The sequence below is a fragment of the Pholcus phalangioides genome, unplaced genomic scaffold (genome assembly GCF_987345545.1).
Source record: "Pholcus phalangioides strain wild (caught in Gottingen) unplaced genomic scaffold, Ppha-v1.0 ptg000014l_1, whole genome shotgun sequence".
Classification (NCBI taxonomy): Eukaryota; Metazoa; Arthropoda; class Arachnida; order Araneae; family Pholcidae; genus Pholcus; species Pholcus phalangioides.
This window is the reverse complement of record NW_028301607.1, coordinates 21,866,814-21,888,771: the sequence shown is the minus strand read 5'-3', so window position 1 is coordinate 21,888,771 and position 21,958 is coordinate 21,866,814. Positions and strand designations below refer to the sequence as shown.

The 21,958-nt window shown below is 33.0% G+C and overlaps 1 protein-coding gene across 1 annotated transcript in view; it reads right to left on the bottom strand.

The window, feature by feature from the left end:
• The window catches only part of Cap-D2 (CAP-D2 condensin subunit), a 43,241-nt gene extending 22,417 nt beyond the window's left edge, over positions 1 to 20,824 (bottom strand). The window contains exons 1-11 of the mRNA XM_089241898.1: positions 20,581 to 20,824; positions 19,392 to 19,521; positions 18,715 to 18,790; positions 14,527 to 14,585; positions 12,846 to 13,033; positions 10,704 to 10,843; positions 10,432 to 10,553; positions 9,953 to 10,076; positions 5,825 to 5,972; positions 5,598 to 5,720; positions 2,817 to 3,029 (exon numbers count right to left, since the gene is read on the bottom strand). Coding sequence (XP_089098024.1) covers positions 2,817 to 3,029; positions 5,598 to 5,720; positions 5,825 to 5,972; positions 9,953 to 10,076; positions 10,432 to 10,553; positions 10,704 to 10,843; positions 12,846 to 13,033; positions 14,527 to 14,585; positions 18,715 to 18,790; positions 19,392 to 19,512 — 1,314 coding nt within the window. The 5' untranslated portion in view covers positions 19,513 to 19,521; positions 20,581 to 20,824. The remainder of the gene's footprint in view (positions 1 to 2,816; positions 3,030 to 5,597; positions 5,721 to 5,824; positions 5,973 to 9,952; positions 10,077 to 10,431; positions 10,554 to 10,703; positions 10,844 to 12,845; positions 13,034 to 14,526; positions 14,586 to 18,714; positions 18,791 to 19,391; positions 19,522 to 20,580) is intronic.
• Between the last annotated feature and the right edge of the window lie 1,134 nt (positions 20,825 to 21,958).

Below are 21,958 nucleotides of genomic sequence, written 5' to 3'. Positions count from 1 at the left end.
ATTTGCCTGTTGTGGCGTTGTATTTGTATTTGTATTTGTATTTGTATTTGTCAACACAGTTGTTAATTTTTAGCTGGGCACTGATTAGTCAGTAGCAAAATTCCCCAAAAGGGAAATTTTACAGCCTGTCCATCATCATGTAACCTTAACAATAGCCTTTAAAAATCCCATCCTGCTTACATTCAGAGCTTGACTCTTAAGGCGCTTCTTACGTATGGATGATTGGTTATTAAGAATCAGAAGGCAGCATAGCCCCTGGTTTTTTTGATTTAAATAGCATTTACATTGAAAACAAAATTTCTGAAAAATCATTCAAACTTCTTATAATTAAAATAAAATTTTTATCAATTTAATTAAAGCTATTCTCATATTAATTAATCTGTAAATATTTATTATATTTTAACAAAAACCAACTTTTGCAATTAAATTATTTAATAGCTTAACACGAGGAATTATTTTGTGTTTGAAAATGCTTAATATTATTACAGTCGATTCTCGTTACAATGACCACATGTTAGAGAGACCATTCCATTACAACAACTTGTAGGAAAAGTTCCAAACGTTTTCATACAACCTCTGACAATAAAGTTCGGTGAATGAAGTCAGAACGGTTCGTCAGTGTTGCCACTGATGAAGCAAAACGGTGCACATGCATAGCAGCAGGTGTTGACCATCTGCCGCCACCATTCTTCAGTTGAACATCGTTTGTGTTCCGTGAAAGACTTGTTTTACAAAGTGCTTGTTTAGTGTGTCGGTTCTTAACTGAGAACAGGAAAATGAACGAACAAAAGATCACTGAGGATGAGTCCTGGTGTCTTACGACCCTGAAACAAAACGGCAAAGCATGGAATGGCGTTCTCCTGCATCACCTTGTCGGAAAAAGGTCAGAGCAGAAAAATCACGCATCAAAACGATGCTAATCACCTTTTTTGATAGTCAAAGCATTATCCACAAGGAATTTCTACCCGAGGGAACGATGATGAATGCTGCAAGGTGCATTGAAATTTTGACCCATTTCATGAAACGTCTACGCAGGGTACGACCTCAGTACACACAACAAGGTTCACAGTTTCTTGATCGTGACAATGCTCACCCTCACACAGCCAATATTGCCAAACAGTTCCTGGTAAAAAAGGGGGGTGGTGCAAATTGAACATCCACCATACTCGCCAGATCTCAATCCTCCAGACTTATTCCTATTCCCGTGATTCAAACTCGCTTTGAAAGGAAAGAGATTTGACGATATTCCTGGCATCCAATGAAATGTGACGAGGCTTTTGAACTCCATCCCAAAAGAAGACTTCTTGCAAAGTTTCCAGGACATGTATAGGAGATCTCAGCGGTGCATAGTAATGGGAGGTGACTATTTCAAAGGACAGTAAGGTAACTTTCGTTAACATTTCATCTACGTTAATGTTACAGGACTATTCACCGAACTTTATTGTCAGAGGTTGTATAATGACTGTGCTATATGTTTTCCATCCAATATAATGACCTCACAAAATAATGTTTTCTGTGGAACAATGGGGGGTCGTTATAGTGAGCATCGACTGTATTAACCATATAATAAAGATGTTTTCTCTAGTCCCTTTCAATATGCTTAATTAGGAAGCTATTTTGCAAAAACTGATAAAAACCAGTTAAATACAATGATACAATGTATTTAATGAAGCATAACTAATGCAGATTAATTAGCAATGATTTACAATATACAGAGTGATTATAACTGAAGTTCTGATTTCAAAACACTGTAAAATAACAACCACTGGTCAGAATGATCTGAATGAATATTCCTAAAGCAATTAAATTTTGTACGGCGGAAGGAAAAAATACTTAAAAATGTAAAATAGACTATGCTATACTCATCCAATACATGGAAACAATCGAAACTATAGTCAGTCACGGCAAATGATAATTTAATTAGAAATACCTGATTTCATAATTCATTGAAACATCACAAAAAATGAAGTCGTTAAGCAATCACAACTTACACAAATTAAATATGTTATTCACTGCATTCTGGCTACGAGGTGGAACAGCAGAAATGCTTTGTCAACAACAGATTAGAGTATATCATGGTAATGATGTGAATGTGCTTCTAATTCACTAAGATTTTCAATCCGACCACTGTACATATAACATTTTGAGGTCAACTGGTGTCTTTATTGGATTAATAGTCATGATAGGAGACAGGTTCCTATCATGACTGTGAAGTCACTAATGTTGCTGCTTCTTTGAGGAGAAAAAAAAACCTGCGAGATAATACATCACTACACATTTAGATATGTAATGCAATTCTCATTTATGAATTTGCTAAAGATAGAACATCAGCATGTAGCCAAAGGTTAGAAAATGTGGTATGAACAAGAAATTTTGGTACTGTATGTAATTTTAAGTAACCAAGATACTTTTATGAAAAAATATAGACATATTCAAGCTACTTTCATGAGATTCTTTGGAAAAAAAAACACCTCTTATATCATCTCATACCATTTGAAGATGTACCATCAAATATACCCCAAGAATATAAAATGTGGTAAGAATGAAAACTTTTGACTAATAATGAACCAATATATTTTTCAAGGAAAAAAATTATATTTAGGCCGTTTTTATGTGATTTTTTGAAAAAAAAACAACCAGACTGGTTTATTTCAGGTTGGTTGAAACCAACCTGACCTTTTTTCAGGTTGGTTTTTCACTTGGTTAAAACCAATGTGACCAAACAGTCCAGCGAAAATCAAATCTGAATCTAAAAACATGATGCAACATTAAACATTTTTCTTAAGTATAATGAACAACTTAAGAAAATATCTTACCTGTGCACAATATGGATTAACTAAAAGAAATGTTTTTAGAAAAATAATTCCATTTTTGCGTACGAGGCTAGATTTATCTTTTGCTGCTCTGGAACATGCTCTTTCAAGAAACAGATTGTGCATTTTAACAGGAATAGCCATTTCCTTGAGTAGATGACAGCTGATTTGAAGCGCTTTACTTCTCACAAATGCACTCAGATCATGTGTGTGCTCCTGAGAAAGAAAATTAATTTTTTAATCACACCAATATGTAAATACAGTGCATGCAGTGAGTCCTGCTCAATGTGGTTTAATTTAGCTCATGTGGTAAAAACTTAATAGGCACAAAAACTTTTTTTTATAGAGGTGTAAATTTTGCCTGAGGAATCACCTTCTAAGCTACAACTTTTGCAACAAGTTTTTTCACACACTCAACTGGGTCATTGGCGACCCATGTACAAAACACATGAAATTATTACTTCTCACCAATCCTTTAGTAGTTGATGAGACGGTTGCGTATAGCAAACTTATTTACTTATAATATATACAAAAACTAAGATAATTAGGCTAATTATGAGGTTAATTACAATAAATAAGCCAAAATCTTATTTAGTTCCATCTTATTTAGTCCTTACAAATTCTGTTAAAGCAGTAAAAAAAAAGGCTGCTTTGCCCTATTTTTTCTCTCCAGATATTCTATAAGAAATTTCGAACTGCGTTAATCGTGAAGAGCGGTGCGTTGAAAAAGAACTGATCGGGAGGATCTTGAAGCATTTATCTGCATTCTCTTACAGATGTGTGTTGAGAAAAATTTGGATATTCCTGTTCCTGAACTATTTTCAAGCGAAAAATTAAATCCACACTATTGTGTCACTATTTCTTGTAAAAGATTCAGGACAATTTGGCGGTTTTTATGTTTTGATGACAAAAGAACAAGAGTGGCATGTCTAGCACAAGATAAGTTGGTAATGTTCAGCTATGTCTCGCAGATGTTCATAACTATTTAGGGACAGAATAGTCCAATACACAACCTCAAATGATAAACTTGATGAACAGCTCATTTCATTTAGAGACCGGTGCCCGTTTACAGAACACCTTCCAAACAAACCTGGAAAATATGGAATAAAATTTCTTTGAATGTGCAATTCTAGTTAGGCTTATGCAATCGATGGAAAAATATATTGTGGACATCAAAAATGTTAAAACATTCAAAGAAACCTGGGTTTGTCTTTTGCCACTGAATCGACTACATCAATTGAGCAAAGTGGGAAAAACATCGCAATAGATTTTTTTTCACAAGTATTCCTCTGGTTGAAAAAAATTTTCAAAAAAGACTTACAATTGTTGGTACAATCCGGTCTAAAAGAATATGAAGTGCCTCAATGCATGTAGTTCTCACAAAGTAAAGCTGTTTTCTTCAGTATTTTTGGATTTCATAAAAGATTCATATCAGTTAGATATGTTCCAAAGTTAAATAAAATATAGTTCTCGGCACTATGAAATCCGGAAAGAAGAAAGTGGAAATTGCAACAGATTACATTTCGACCAAAGCCAGTGTAGACACAATAGATAAAATGGCACCAACTGACTTATACTTGCAAGCGCCAAAATCATTGTTAGCCATTGGTCTGGTTTCATAACTGAGTTGACATTGCAGCCATTAACACTTTATATTACATGCTATTTACTGAGCAGACCACAAACTTCAAAAGCAACCACACCGATATGAGATGCTTCTTACTAAAGGAGCTTGAAAAAGAACTGATAATGCCACACACAACGATGAAGAGAAGTGCTACAACTTATGTATATTTCATTAGGAAAGCTATAGAATGTGTGGTGTGGTGTGGTGTGACAGTTCTTGGCCCTCCACTTGAAGAAAATAAAGAAAAAAGGTTGCCCTAGCTGAAAGGATAGAAAAGCTAGTAACTACTGCTGGAAATGCAGCAGGGCAATCTCAGCAGAACATACTAACTATGCCTAGAGTGTTTGTAATGACTGTCATTAGTGTCCAAAAATACATTCTAACGTCACGTTAGAAAATATAATTTTTCAGCCTACAGACTTCCCTACATAGCTTTATAACAATTCCAATCATACAAATCAAGAAAATTAATGTTATTTTAATAAGGATCATGGGTGACCCAGTTTATGCATCAAAGGTAAAAAAAAAACCCCATCATGCATCTAAGGGTTAATGCAAGAGGTGGCCAATCTGTGGCGATAAGTGTGGTAAATGGTCAGTGACAAAAGTTTTTGAAATTGAAAGAAAACATTTCAAGATAACGAAATTGTAGCTTGCAGCAAACTTGTCTAATTCAGCAACACACAAGCTTACGTCTCCTGATAATACCAACCACTAGCATTTGGAAAAATTGGGGGAAGACTTGGTTTACAGTGACTTGTGCACTGCAAGAAATAGTTTAGAACTTACTTTTTGTTTAAACTTTGCAAAGAATTTTTCTTTAACATTCTTGTCTTTTTCCCTTTTCATTTAATTCATGATGAAATTAAAATGTATGCACATTTAGCCATTTTACCACTGAGAGTTATAAAATAGTGTTATATATATATATATATAGCAGTTTGTATTTGAGATTGTTCCATGCTAGAGCGCTAGTTAAAGTTAAATTTAATATTCAATGTTTTTTTTCATATCAAACATCTAACATTTTGAAACTGTTATGTTACTTCGCTTTCTATTAGACTACACAGATAGGAAAACAGTATTTTTTAATTTTTTCAGCAGAAAAATAACAAGTTTTTTATACATAAGAAATGAATATTTTCAGGTGAAATTACCAAAAGTTTCTCTATCAGTTCATCTCTGGTTTCAGCTGTTTCAGTATCTATTTCATCAAGAGAAGCAATATTTATAATGAGCTCTCCAATAACAGAAAGGACACAATTCCTCATAACGTGGGACTGAAAAAAGAAAACACACTTCTGAAAAAAAAGTTAATATGCTTCACATAATATAACGCTGGTCATACTGGGCAAAAAAGAAAAAAAAGAGAGACTGCACTAACTTCTTCTTCAAGAAATACGAGCATTGACGTAACAGATGCAAGCACTTCCTTTGGACACTTGGTAGCCAATTCAACGATAAATAGAGACAGGGACTGTGCACGGGCTGTGTCATGGAGCATACTTTCTGCTTCTAAACAGCTAAGTTCTCTTAATTAAAAAAAAAGTTATAAGCAAAAAAAATTTAATTTTGGCACACACTCACAAAAATTACATAGATATAATTTTTTTTTTTTGGCAAACTCAGCTTCTCAATGCAAAGATAAATGGTGCTTCTTGATACAATCTGTTCGTAGTCCAATGTTATTAGTAATCTAATGCACAGATGAGAAAATGTATTTCCATATTGTCATTTCCAAGATTTTTTCAGCACACAAATCTCATACGAGGCGGCATGTTTTCGAATACCTTTAACATAGAGACGTTTAAATTTTTCCTGCAAAATGGTGAACATATAAAACATGTTTTTGTAGTGTAAAGACACTGTACTCTGAAATAATATTTAAAAATCAATTGAAAAAAAAAAATTGACAATTTCAAAAAAAAAGTCAATCAAACTTTCAAAACTATAATTGCTATTTATTGTACTCATAAATGTATTGATAGAATAATTAAAAGGCAGAAAAAAAATTTGCATGAGCCCGTCTTGTTGTATGATCATCTCAGACAAATTGTCGAATTATCTTTTGTGAAAAGAAGTGCAGAACCCCCAAGAGTGTTGCCTGTAGACTGCTTGCTTAGGAGTTCAGAGGTTTACTTGATTTTATCAAATTCTGTAATAAAGTACAGTAGCCAGAAATTAATGTGTGCCAACTTTTGAAGTATCAACTATACTTCATACTACTTCAGAAATTTTACTTTACACATGAAACAATGACAGTAAAATAATAATGTAGATTACAATTTTTATAGCTTATTTAAAACTCAAAACCAATGAAAATAACTACAAATAAGAAATAATCTAATACTCATAAACTCTTAACCTATTTTTCTGTTTGCACAACACTTATTTACATTAAACTCTTTCTAAACGTATTTTTTTATTCCATATAATTTTATTAGAGATGTGAGGTGAGAATATTCATTTTTCTTTTAAATAATTTAAATTTTTTTACTAATTTCGTGTATATTGTGAAACATAAGTTGCCTGAAACATTACAACAAAACAATTTTTGGTATAATCACCCCCCTATTAATCCTGGTCATGATGAGAGGTTTTAAAAGTTTGGTTATAGAGATTTTAGAAACCTTTAGATTAAAACCTTATATAAACAATTATTTTAAAATTAGATAAATTTTCAGAAATAAGTTTACAACAAAAGAAATTAAACCAAAGTTGATTGATAAAGGAAGCTATTCTTATATAGTAACCTTCATTCTAAGATACAGAACTGTTTTCTTCAATGCACATACACTTAAATATTCTGTATAACTCACTTTTCTTTAAAAGTTGTGCAATTCAGCCCCATGTAAAAATCATAAATTGAAACAAAAATCATTCATGAAAATTAAAGTATTTGTATGCTCGATACTGGGTCATAAAATAAAGGGTAGAATTTATCAAATGATTTCATAATTGCTTTAAATTAACCATGCCATCAATAAGTTGCACAAATTTTTCTCGGAATGTAATTTTTTTCTACATTTTTAATAGTAATTATACACTTGCAAATGATGTTTCACAATTAAATAGCATATTCTCTTCCCATCCCCATTGGCACTGCTTACAAACAATGCAGAGTATTGTTTACAAACTGGCATTTCTTTGATGGCTCAATCGAATACACATACATAAACCTCTGCTTTTGAATAGAAAAGTATTTGTAATTTTATATGGAAAAAATAGAAATCTATTTTTTTTCTTTTTTCGTGAAATCGGACATAAATATTTTTTCAGCATTTGTGATATTAAAAAAAGCACTAGTCGTCACATGGAAAAATGAGGTGGGGATGTTCACAGAGCTTCAGCCCTGGGATGGGTTGATCGTAATTTTTTGTTTTTACATTCTAAATTTACAAAGGGCCCACAGAAAATCCTGGCATGGGGCCCGGCATCACGATGTGGGGACCTTGGTTGAGGGATAATCAGGGACCACTCAGCAACATTATATATCACACTTTGGATACTTCAATTTGTTTATATAATAATTTTATAAAAGGAAATATAAATAACTGTTAAATAAAGCTTTACACATACCTCATCAACTCATAATCAGATCAGAATCATAATCAGATTTCTCCATCTCCCAGAAATGCAATCGAGCATGTTTCTTGTGACGAGGTCGAAACGTACCAACGTCCTAAACATGTTTCTTGAAATTTCTCTAATTCATTACTTTATTCAATGAAATAAAACTACCAATAGCAAAAATAAATAACATCTTGCGGCGATAGCCATCGCGATCGTCCTCCATCTTGTTTTCAAAAACACTCGCAGCGGCAGAGGAAAAAAGAACAAACACATGATCTTTATTGACAAATCAGCATCAAGATCATCCTCATCAGTTGTTAAACGCCGTGGCCTTGTCACGACCGCTCACTGGTTAGCTGAGAATACCGATTTTTTCTAACATGCGAGATAGCATTCACCCGCATGTTATTCAATCGTCCGTTTAACAGTCGCTCCGTGAATACGGCCATAAATGGCACAGCAAAAATCCCTGAATATACTGATTTATACTGTAATTAATGAAAAGAAAAGGTTTTTCATAACATAAAATATTCATTTTATATTAGAGATCTTCAATTTGTGATTCAGCAGTTTTTTTTATCATTATTGTTGTTTATGAACTAGACAGATCCAGTAAACTGATAAGTAATTTCATTATAGCAGCAACTTGTCACGTTCTTCTACTGCCTTACATGTCTCAAGAAGCTATGTCTGGTTTCTTCAGAGGAAAATTACAAATACTATCTCTCTCTTTCTTTCATACTGGCAAAGAATCTCACTTGAGTTGGTCATCAAATGTTGATTTCTGGTTGCTCATTGGACAAAGTCCATAATTCAGACAAACTACAGCATCTTTTTTTCTTTCAAACTTAGCACAACTCTGGTCTATCACCATCTATGGGCGATTTACTACCTAGTCAGCGTGCTGGAAGTGTAACTGTGTGTGTACACTTAACACTGAGTGCGTATGTAGTTTGATTTTTTTCAGTGCTGCCATCTATATTTCAGAAGTGAAATGAGTGATGTGTTACGACTGAATTACATTTGTACTGTTTGTAGGTCTGTTGCTCTCTGTGGCGAGACTTTTTAAAGGGGAGATTGGCTTGCATTCACACCTTGAAGTTTGGAACTACAGAAAACCAACTTCAGCCGACCACCACTGTGGTGACGGTGGGGTTCGAACCCGGGACCTCGCGACGCGAGTCCGTCACTATGACCACTTAACCACCACAGCGGCTGGCTGCAGCATCTGATTTCTATGGAAATATTTGATGACCAGGCAGAGGTTTTTATTTTGCCACAGTGCATTGTAAGCTTTATATGATATCTTAATTGATCTAATAATAACTAAATGTAAACCAAATGTTCTTTAAAAGATTGTCTCAAATTTGAATTCCATAATTATTTGGAAAAATTACTATAATTGTTAGAAAAAATGCAAAACAGATACGACAAAAAAATTTTAATTATAAACAAAAAGTCAAAGAATAACAGAGGGCATAACTAAATATTTATTTCTTTGACAACTGAAACTGAATTTTTGATCATTTTGAGAATTCTATCAATATATCTTTTCTAAAAACCTTTTTTTTCCTTTCTAAGTGTCTCACAATTAAAAGAAAACAAGTAAATCAGAAGTCTTCAACAAGAGATGAAATTTGTAGTTTTTGTAGTTTATGATTAAAAAGAGGTAAAAAATTGCTCATCAACTTCAATGTAGTTTCTAACAATTGTAACACAAAATATTCAGAACTTTCTCATATTTTTCATTTTATTTAACTGGATTTTTATTGCTGCAAAGAGACAGATAAAAACTCTCGAAACAAAATAGGTAGATTAGTAAGCAGCTTTCTTTAATACAGACATGCCTTTCTAGTCATGAAACATCCTGACTATGTAATCTGTAAATTGAAGAGTTTGCCAAACATAGATATAAATTATGAATTGTATTTCTACTTACTTTATGATTCTAGAAATAATGAACTTCGCTCCATACTTTTCAACAAAAATATGGACAGCTTTTGACAGTATTGAAGCCAGATGAGAATGATCTTGAACAAGTTGAATGATTTTTACAGCATAACCTATTGCAATGAAAATAATGAAAAAGAACTGCAGCATTGAAAATTTAGTTAATTCTTGTCTCAATGAAAATTTATTGTTGCATTTTGTGCCAAGATGAAGAATTCTATCAGATGGTGTCAGATAGTCCATAGAATGATGGGTTTTGCATTTAGTAACTAAATCTACAAATCAATTTAGAACCTTTTTTGTTTATGTGATCCAATAAAGAAAACATTACATACGAAGGTTTTTTAACAACTGGCTATTGCGAAGATATTTAACATTACATGATTGAAAAAAATCAGTTTTACTACAGGGTGGATAGCAGTAAAAAAATTAAGTGAAATCCAAGTGGCTTTCTTACTGACTACTTACCTAATTCATTTTTGTATGTTTTGACAGAATATCCTAAAAATTCTATGATTCTATCACAGAGTTCTCGATCCTGGCTGACTAATGTGTTTTCCAGAATTTTGAAGAAGCTCAAAGTTACCATACTATAAATTATAAAGCATAGAGAAAGCAAATGGAAATTTTAGTAATTACAAACAGCTACTAAAAAACAGTCAGATAAAATATTACATACAATATCAACTTAATATAATTTTATGAATGACATATATATATGCTGTCTGCATCTCTCTCACTTTACAAACTCCATCTCCACAATTGGTGGGTCCCACAATTTGTTGATAGGAAGTTGATACAACTCTTCAATGCATTGCACAAAATCTGGTCTGAGTAAGTCCCAGCTAGAATCATAGGAAGATTTTTTCTTTTTTCGCCCCTATACATAAGAAATTGAAGAAAGAAATAAAGTGAAGACCACGTCAAAAATAAATTGCATAAAAAGTTTGCAATGGAGCAATATAATAACAACACTACAAGGTTTTCCTAACATGGAACAATTTAGCTGTTCCTAATTAATTTTTGGTTGCTGATTCTACCAACCTCTACTACAACCAATTGTCCATTTTTTTTAATTGGAAGTGGAAACACAGGCTTTGTGGTAATGTACAACTCTTTAGTCAAAAAATGGAGCCAACTCAATGTCGCAGATGCATTAATGTTCGAATGAGTTTTGCTATATGCTTTGCTACCACCACTGTACATTAAATTGGGGCTAATTAAAGGTGCATGCAGGAAGGGCGGGGGCAGCATGGGGGCTTGTGACCTTCCTAAGACGATCAAAAATTGAAAGTATTTTTAATATTTTCATAAAAAATAAAATATTGAAAGACTAATAAAATAAATTCATCATCTGTTTTCATCAATTTATGTGTTAACTTGAATGTTTTTTTAAGGTTAATAACAAAAATATTTGTCTAGCAGAAAATCCTTGTGAACCCCCCAAACCTTTCGTGATCCTCCTAAGCTGATCCTGCATACAACCGTGAACTTGATGGAAAATATTATGAAGGCTATGGACAAATTTGGCCCAGGTTTCTCAACCGTAAAAGAAAAATTTCCCAAAATTAAATGAGACACAACTAAAAGTAGTATTTGTAAGTCCTAAAATAAAGAAACAATTAAGTGATTTTGTTTTTGCATAGAACATGGCAATCATTCACATCCATCTGCAATGAAGGGGTTTTTAGAGAACTACAAAGAGGAAAATTACCAACAGCTTATTCAAGACCTGCTCTGTTCGTACAAAAATCTTGGTATTGAATTACTCTAGAAATCTATTTTGATTTTTCGCCTCATAACCTGTGGGAGCAGTTAGCGATGAACAAAGTTCCTTCAAAACATTTAAACTATGAAAAAGGCAAGTGGGACCCTTCAATAATAAGTGATTACTGTTGGTTTTTGCAGAAAGAAATGAATTATTTTTATAAAATACTAGCTATAATACCCAATTTTCTTCAATTACTGGGAGGATTGAAAAAGTGACAAACCATTATAAAGGAATATAAACACTATTATACATAATACTGGCAGCATCAATGAAATGGCAAACTATTGTAAAGGCATATGCACGTCTGAAACCCATTGCTAGGGAAACACGGTAACCGAAGTAAACATTCCGAAAGTGATTGTTGAGTTCCAGGAACAATTGTTGCCGGACTGGACCCACAAATGCCCATTTTGGGCATTTGTCCTGCTCTGACAAACTTTTAAAGTAGCCTATCTCAATCCGGGTCCTTTTTGGTATAAATGCAAAATATGCAAATTGGTATATTGCACAACGATCGGTCTAAAATTGTAAATTTGTATAGAGAACATACACACAGACACACATACAGAAAATCAATTTTATATATATAGATTTGTAAAATGCACATAAATTTCATTTTGTGTATACATGTGTACTCAATGGATATTATATGTATGTGTAAGAAAAAAAAATTGTTACTTTGTATATAACGTATGAATATGAAATGGCTATTGTAATAAATGTATTATAATTTGTTAAGAATATACCAATTATCTCCATTTTCAAGATGTGTATTTTTTCATAGTGCATATGTATTTCAAAAAGTGATCATCACATACAGAAAAACTGTACGTGATGGAGATTTTTTACATTCATATTTGAATTCAACACCCCAAAATTAGTCTGAAAAACTTATTTCACTCATGTTAGAGAAAAAAATTGTTGAGCAGTGTAACTGAACATACTCATATTCATACGTCTAAAATACAAGTATATGAAGCAAAACAAAAGTAACTTGAATAATAAAAATAAGATTTCCTTAATTGCAGATTTAACTTTTTTCGTTTCTCAACATTCAAAATTAAAAAATACTGATAAATCTTAAAACATGAAAAACTGATAAAACTTTTACCTTTTTAGCATCTTTAGCCACCAAGGAAGGTTTCGATGCTTCAGTCTCGTATGTCTCTGCTAACTTGCATAAAATGTAGACATACATTTTCATCATGTTTCTACACTTGAACCTAACCTGTGGTTCATTCAGTTCTTCAATGCCTTCATTCAACAATTCATTGAAATCACGTATCATCTTTCTTGTCGCTGAAATATAAATAAAGTATAAAAATATACTATAATCTCCTGCATATAATATGTTATGTTGTTATTGTTATGTACGTTGTTATGTATATGTTGTTGAAGCTCTGCCACAAAGTAAGGCCTGAAGAGATTTCAGCAATGGGATGAGTCCAGTAACAAAATTCTGGCATTCATGCCGTGTGTATAATATTTGGAGACCCAATTATATGCTGAATACAAGCCTGAATGTGTGTGGATAGCCTCTGTTAGTGACTGTAGCCTCTGGGTATTGTCTGGAGTCTTATCTTCTCTTTTTTTGAGAGGTAGTATCAAATATATATATTTTTAATAATCCACAGAGAAAAAAAAATTGTTGAGAATAGCAGACACAAGAGCAAGTGAAAGGATTGAGATTTTTTTCTGGTAACATGACCAGCAAACCCTGTTGTTTCTTAAGATTTCATTAGTGGTGATACAAATCACTACCAGATTGATAATTGAAGATCTAAGGCTGGTATTACACCAGCCATATGAAAGTTTTATAAAAGAACATCTATAAAACTTTTATAGTGGTTAAACAATGATCTCACATTGTTTTATAAAAGACAGACTTCTGTTTTAGGTTCCTTGAAATTAGTCATATTATGTTAATTTATTACAATAAATGCAGTTGAATCCTGTTATAACGAACTCCAAGAGACCGGAAAAATCACTTGGTTATAAAGGAATTTTAGGTCTTTGTATTGTTCCTATGTAAAATCTGGGGATTAGAAAAGTGTTTGTTAAAACGAGATTTTTTTGGTATAAAGGTATTCGTTAAAACGGAATTTGACTAATAATTTCATGATAATTTTTCTACCTTGCATGGATATACATAAATAATGAAATAACTTCCAAAGTAAAATTTCATACATTAAATCACGCTAATATCAATAAATTTTAGATAGAAAAAATTTACCAGATTGACTTTTATAGTGGTTAAACAATGATCTCACATTGTTTTATAAAACAGCAATGAAAAATAAACCATTGCTAATATTTTTTGTTTCAATGCTTTAAAAAAGTTATTCATACTGAATGATATTTTATAAATACAGAAGGAGACAAAAATTTTACTTGTCAGTTGTACAATGGCTGTTTTAGATCACAACTAAAATATAACTGTCTAGACAAAAGCTGGGAAAGCTCAACTATTACCCCCTTTAAGCAGCACAGCGGAAATCTGAACCTCACATAAAATGCTATATCTTTTTTTTTTATTGAAAAGTAAGCTCTCTTCAGATTTTCAGCAGGCATAAACTAAAGGGTATAGGGAAAAGTTTCCCATTCAGAAATCGACTTTACAAAATATCTGGGCTTGTTAATGCTAAACTGAGGCTTTTAAGAAAACACAATATCTCGTCAATCCTTTAAAGGGTTAATCAAATGGAATGAGGTTGAGACTATTTCATATGAAATTAAACACAGAGTTTTTTTCAATCAAGTTTCACTTTTTTTTAAAAAAAGAATGCACTTACCACGGAAAATAATTTCTGTGGCTTCAGATTTCATTCTTTCATCAGCAGTTTCAAAATGCCTATCAGGGAGGAATGAAGAGAATAAAAGGAAAGCATTATATTTTTGGAAAATGTTCAAAACTTTCATAACTGATCATGATGGTAGAACTTGTAAAATGTGGATTTTTCATATATATATTTCATAAACAGCCTTACAAAAATTTACATTATCACAATTCTTTTTTATATGGTAGAAACATTATTTTGTCATTTAGTACAAATGCTAAATTTCTGCTTTAAGAGTAACAACGGGTCTGCACATAAGGAAAAAAAAAGTCAGAGGACACATTATGTAAAAACCTGCACACTTTAGATGCTCCACACCCACAAAGCCCAAAAAAACCCATCCACTTCTTAGGCCAGTGATTCTCAAACTTTTGCTACCTGTGGCTTACTTGCCTTGGTCAACACCTATCCTCGGGTCCCTAGAATAGCCCAACAATGAACCCTCCAAAGCACTGAACAGGCACACATCAATATATCCCAGCTTGATGATGCTCCCAGGAGCTGCAATGTACACTTTAAGAACCACTGCCTTAGGCAAACAAATCAGAATTGAACTTTTAACATGCCAAGCACTAAAAACTAGATAAAACTTGAAATGTATGAGATACACAAATAATTTTTTTCCCCCACAATATATATGTTAAACAAGAAACTTTTATGCAGAATAAAATGCTTTATATTTTCAAATATGCAATTATATTAAGCAAAATATTAATTTTAATAGGATAAATCTCCTGATCTGTACAAGATTCCCCCAAAATAGAATGTTATGCTTTGTACTACAACGAGCCCTTAGCTGACTGAAAATATGGCAAAAATTGCCATAATGTATTTTCTATATAGAAAAGGTCTATTCTTAAAATTCTTCCAGAGATTGTTCTGCAACGTGTCATAGTTTTTAGCATATTCTGCTTTGCAACAAGATTCTATTCCTAAATAAAATTAAACTACTGCACATCATTTCATAATGCCCAATTAATTTTACTCATTCACCACTAAAACAATTTTTCAGCTTACATTGTACAAATCCAAAGTTGGAAAATATGCTTTCAACTGATGCCGAGAATAATGGAACTTTATAGCACTGCTAATTTCACCAGGACAAATCCCACGTGCCAGATAGCCATGGTAACGGAAAAATTAGTATTGATGTCTAAAATTTTTGTTTTGTAGGTGCTAAATTGGAGTCTGGGAATAGCACAAAATGTTTGAATTTATATCAGCATATCTCTGCCAACATGAAAAAGAGTCACTATGCCCTGAAAAAGTGAGAAGAAACAGTATTTTGGACTCAGTTTTTCTCCAGTAAAAAAGTTTTCGGCTCCTAAAAAATTGTTCTGGTGCCTAGATTATTTTGCAATTTGTCAAACATTAACAAATTTATCTAAGAAAACTTAATTGAGAAATTACTGTGCTCAGAAATGCTTTCACATCAAATTATAGAATTAGATATTTTTCTCATTGATTAGAGAATAATTAAATTAGAGGAATTTATTCCGCTTCATATACAATCAGCACTGACAGGCAAGAATATGTTAATTTTTTTCTATTGCCGAATTTCGGGCCAAATCATTTTGAACATTAGTCAGCCTTTCAATTTTGTATCTTCGTTGCAAGACATAGGCCTATTCGAATGTTATGCATAGTAAGAATATTGTTTTAACCTCCCCAGTTTCAAGGTCCTTTTGAATTTTTACATTTGACTGTGAAACTGCATAAAATTTGTTTCTGGCAATAGATATGTATGAATAAATTACTACCAACTGTTTACAATACCGAGCACTAATTTTGAAGTCTCTGAGAATTTCATTTCATTTGAATTTCATCCATTTGAAGTCTCTGAGCTGGAAATTTTTTAAAGTGTTATCTAATATTTTTTACCATGACTAAGGTGCAGGGTTGGTAAAAAAAACTGGATTTGTTTGGTTCAAACCCATTTTTTTTTTGTTTTAAATAGTATTAACATTAAAAACAATGAAATTTCTGAAAAATCATTCAAACTTCTAATAATTAACTATAATAAAATGTTCATTAATGTAATTAACACTATTCCCATAATAATTAATCAATAAATATTTCTTACATTTTAACAAAAACCAACTTTTGCAATTTAATTATTTTTTGCTTAACTCAATGGATTACTGTGTGTTTGAAAATTCTTTTAATGTTATTATTAATCATACAATATAAAGATGTTTCCTCCAGTTACTTTCAGTATGCTTAATTAGGAAGCTATTTTGCAAAAACTATAATAAAAATTAGGTGAATATAATGTATTTAATGAAGCATAAATACTACAAATTAATTAGCAATGATTTACGATATACAGGGTGATTATAACTAAGGTTCTGATTTCAAAAAACTGTAAAAAAAGAATGATTGTCAAAATGACTTGAAAATTGACATGAATATTCCTGAAAAAATGCAATTTTATTTGGTAAAGGAGAAAAAAAACTTAAAAATGTAAAATTAACGACATGCTCCAACATGTGGGAAATTTGCTCGCAGAATGGAAATGATATCCAGTCATGGCAAAATGATACCTTAATTATAGCATTGCATGATTTCATAATTCATGGAAACATCACAGAAAATGAAGTAATTGAACAAATAACTACAACTTACTTAAGAAATGTTAAATATGTTGTCCACCGTGTTCTGGCTATGACATTGAAAGCATAAAAATTCTTGTTCAACAACAGAATCAGAGTATGCTATGGTCATGATGTGAATGTGCTTGTAATTCAGCTTTATTAAACCAAACCCCCCCCCCCCACGTTAATATTCCCGAAGAACTTCTAACATATAGGGAATGTGCTGGAGATTGCAATTCACCAAAGTTTGCAATCTGACCACTGTTTATAACATTTTGAGGTACCCCCATAGCCAGAAGTTGCAAGGGTTAAGGTGCATCCTGTCAAAATGGGCCTTCAGCAGCGGCTTTGTTGGTATTGCAATGTACATCTTGATAGATGTTCTATCCACACACTGATGCTGTGGAAGTGCCGAAATTATGTGTTTGCACAAAATAGAGTATACTGCTGGCCAAGTACAGCATCATCTACTTGCACTTTTTTTTCCTTTTGCAAAAGAAACTTCCACTGCTTCAGGAGTATCCATGCAAATTTTCAAGTCATTCTGATCAGTACTTATTGTATAGTTTTGGAATCAAAACTTAAATTATAATCGCCCTGTATATAGCTGATTATTTTTCATAAATCTGTTACTACTATACAGTAGAACCTTGATTAACTGGGCTTAACAGTGAAAGTATAAAAAAAACAACTATTGAATATTAAGACTGGGAGATATACAGTAGGAGATTACTTATTATGGGAAAGAAAATTAAAATGTCTGAGGTAATGTAACTACTTGTACACTAGTCTTTGGCCTTTAGGGACAGCTGGTGTCTTTATTGGATTATAGGACCACCTGCCCCTAGCATGATGGTGTCACTACTGTTGCTGCTTCTTTGTGAAGGGAAAAAGAAACCCTGTGAGATTTAGATGATTTAGAGATTTAGAACACCACTACATTTAGATGTGTGATGCAATCCTTATTCATGAATTTGCTAAAGATAGAGCATCAGAATGTAGCCAAAGGTTAGAAAATGTGGTAAGAATGAGAAAAATTTTGGCTTTTGTATAACTTTAAATAACTAAGATACTTCATGTGAAAAAAAAAAAAAAAATATATATATATATATATATATATATATATATATATATATATATATATATATATATATATATATATATATATATATATATATATTCTGGCCACTTTTATGAGACTTTTTTAAAAAAACCACTTATAAAATCTTGTGTCATTTAAAGATATACCATCAAAACATACCCCAAGGATATAAAATGTGGTTAAAATGAAACATTTTGGCTCATAATGAACCAATATGATATTTTTCAAGGAAAAAAATTATATCTAGGCAACTTTTATTTGATTTTTTGAAAAAAACCCACTGGGTTAAAACCAAGGTTTAAACCACACAACCCTGCTAAGGTGGTTAAAAACAGTAACACCCCGACATGCATTATTAATTTGTTCTAAGACTAATGATATATTGAGTTCATTCTGGTCTTTGTAGGACTAAATAAAAAAAAACTAACTGTTATGAAAGATAAATACTTTATCAAACTGTAAAATGTATCAAAATGCTTGAAAATGAATTGGATCCCATCTTCTTGAAAAGCCTGGCGTAATCCTGAATGGAGAAAAATTAGGTTTTTATCAATTTTGCTTGAGTCACAAATATACACAGTAAAACTTTGATTTTATGATATAATTAGAATGAACTGATATTGGTACATCAGATAATCAAATATAGATGATTGATTATGTATCAATTTAAAGATATTGTTCATGTTAATTTTTGTCAAATTTCCCTAATAAGACAATTTGCTTAGCTCTTCTTTTGCAGTTTTATCACAGAGTTTTTAGCAACAGAGTGTTTTCAGCAACAGCATTTCTGAAGTGGAAAAATGTTCTCACTGCTCCAACCAAGCAATCATTTAAAAGCATTTTTGTAGCTTATTTGGACTTTTGCAGTTTCTTCACCCTCATTATCATTTCTGTTTTTATCAGTAGGGGAGTTTCAAACATCATGGATTTGTTTGAAACATCACTTTTGTTTTGAAAGGAACATTGCTAAGAAAATTGACACTGGTCAACAGAGAGTGTCACGTAGTCAAGAGTTTCTACTGTAATAATTTATCAAATAGATCATCACTAACACATTTGCATTTTACACAAATATAATTCTACCTGATGCATGAAGATTAAGGATTTTCATCAAGAAAACTTACCGAGTACATCTCCTGTTAGCTCTCTACCAGAAGAGACCTCGCCCACAACATACTGGCCATCAATAAGTGCACATAAATCCTCAGCCTTTCCAGGCAAAACAAATTCAACGTCATTCATCATCGGGACCAACTGTGAAAAGAACAGTCACACGTTTTATTGCGGTTTGAGTTATCCACTCTTAATGCATAAAATTCCACAGGAACTCACATACAACAAACCTAGCCAAAAATAAAATAAATAATTTTCAAATGAAATGATAGCCTAAATTGAATCGCTGCAGTGTATGTATCTCCATAAATGCAGAATTTTGAGATGTTGTTAAAAAACTTCTAACTGCATTAACTGGTTTAAGTATAAAATTAATATTTCAAGGATGCCAAATTGGGATATGAGTCATTCCTAAAGTAATTCCTGCTAGTAATTTTAATTTTTTATAATTTATTTAATTCTCTGTCATAATGGTATTTTTCTTTCTTTTTTTTGACACAAAAGTCACGACGAACATTTGACACGAGGTCCAACCTTGTATTTGTTGGGGGTACGGAGGTGGAAGGCTGAAGTTGGTTTCCACAGTTTTTCAACTTTGACAAAGGAACAAAATAATGTATGAAACTGTGGTAGAACACTGCTTTAAGCAAAAAATGTACAACAAAAAAAAATACTGTGATCAAAATATATGGTTTTGTTTTTTATATTGGGTAAAAATGAAACTCAATGAATGATGAAAGATTTTCGCTGTCCCTCTAGTTTCGAGTAAGCGGAAGAGAGAATTTTCTTTTCTAAAAAACCACAAGGTGTGCATGCGTTCATATGGAAATAATTTTACTGGTTCTATGAATTATAAAAATAAAGCATTCTAAATAGATAATTTTTATTTTTTAAGGGACAAAAGAAACAAACAAACGTAATTCATTTCTGGACGTTCAGTAAGCGAGTTTTATCCAAAGCAGCACATCAAAATGTGAATATTGTTCCTATACTAGGCAGGGCAATCTTAAGAGAATCATGGGCCCCCCGGGCCAAGTGGTTTTTCTGAGGCCCTACCTGGTAAATTACAGAAAATTTCAACCGGATCTCATGTTTGTGAGGCCCCTCTTCTCTTGAGGTGCCCATGCGTTAAGACGGCATTGATACTAGGCATGATCTCACAAAACGTATAAATACAAGTGTATGAACTATACTACTTACCTCAAACTCTTAGGAACTATTAAACATCGATAGTCCAACTATATTTTTTCCTCTAATATTAATTCATTTATTCAATGTTTTCTTTCTTTCTCTCAAAGTCCAAATATCTTTCAAAAGAAATCGCTTTTAACAAGACGTAAACATCAATCAATCAATCAATGCCTTTGTTTTAACAGGATTTTTGGCTAAGTGTGAATTACGCGGGAAAGAAAATTACCATTCGGCACGCTCCGAAGCACGGAACCAATCGTCATTACTATTATGAGTGCAAGGACTATATTTTTATGCAGAAAAAAACGAAAAATAAAGGTCCTTGAGAAAAGCGATACGTTGCTAAAGTTGGCAAACGTGTAAGAAACGCCAATCATGACTGAAATCGCTAAAGCCGGGTTTTCCTAGGAATATTTTTTTGCGCAGCGTGAACCGAATTCAACCATTTCGCACCGGCAGAAACGTATTACATGATTACGCTACGCGTTTGTGTTTTCCTAGCGGGGCGTATCAGATCAGGACGGCTATATTATAGTATATGGCCTCGACATCAGCTACTCTGTCGTCTGCATGCTCCGGTTTGAAAAGAAGGAAAGACAACACACAAGAGTGAAGAGAACATTGGTAAAACGCGCAGCGCACGACGCATTTGACTCCTGCAGAAGCAGCCGGCCAATCACGCCCGACGTAAAGCGCTGTCGTGAGGCGTATTGCGCTCTGTAGGAAAAAAGTCATGCTGCTTTTCTCATTGGTGAGTGAACGACGTGTCGCGCTGGGTGATTCACGTTGCACGTGGCACAGAAAATAAAGCCGGGTTTTCCTAGAAATAGGTTTTTTTGCGTCGCGTTAACCGAACTGTACGCGTCGGCAGGAAACGTTTTACATAATCACGCTACGCGTTTGTGTTTTCCTAGCGTGGCGCATCAGATCAGGGCGGCTATATAAAGTATATGGCTTTGTCATCAGCTACTCTATCGTCTGCATGCTCCGATTTGAAGGGAAGGAAAAGAAAACACACAAGAGTGAAGAGAATATCGACAAAACCGCGGCGCACGACGCATTTGACTCCTCCAGAAGCAGTCGGCCAATCACGCCCGACGTAGAGCGCTGTCGTGAGCCGTATTGCGCACTGTAGGAAAACAGTCGTACTGCTTTTCTTATTGGTGAGTGGACGGCGTATCGCGTTGGGTGAATCATGTGGCGCGCGGCACGGAAAACCTGCTCCTAGGAATTGGTTTTTTTGTGCCGCGTGAACCAAATTAGACCATTTTGCGCCAGTAGAAACGTGTTACATAATGACGCTACGAGTTTGTGTTTTCCTAGCTTGTAGCATTAGATCTATTTTATAGATCGGCTATTTTATAGTATATGGCCTTGGCATCAGCTA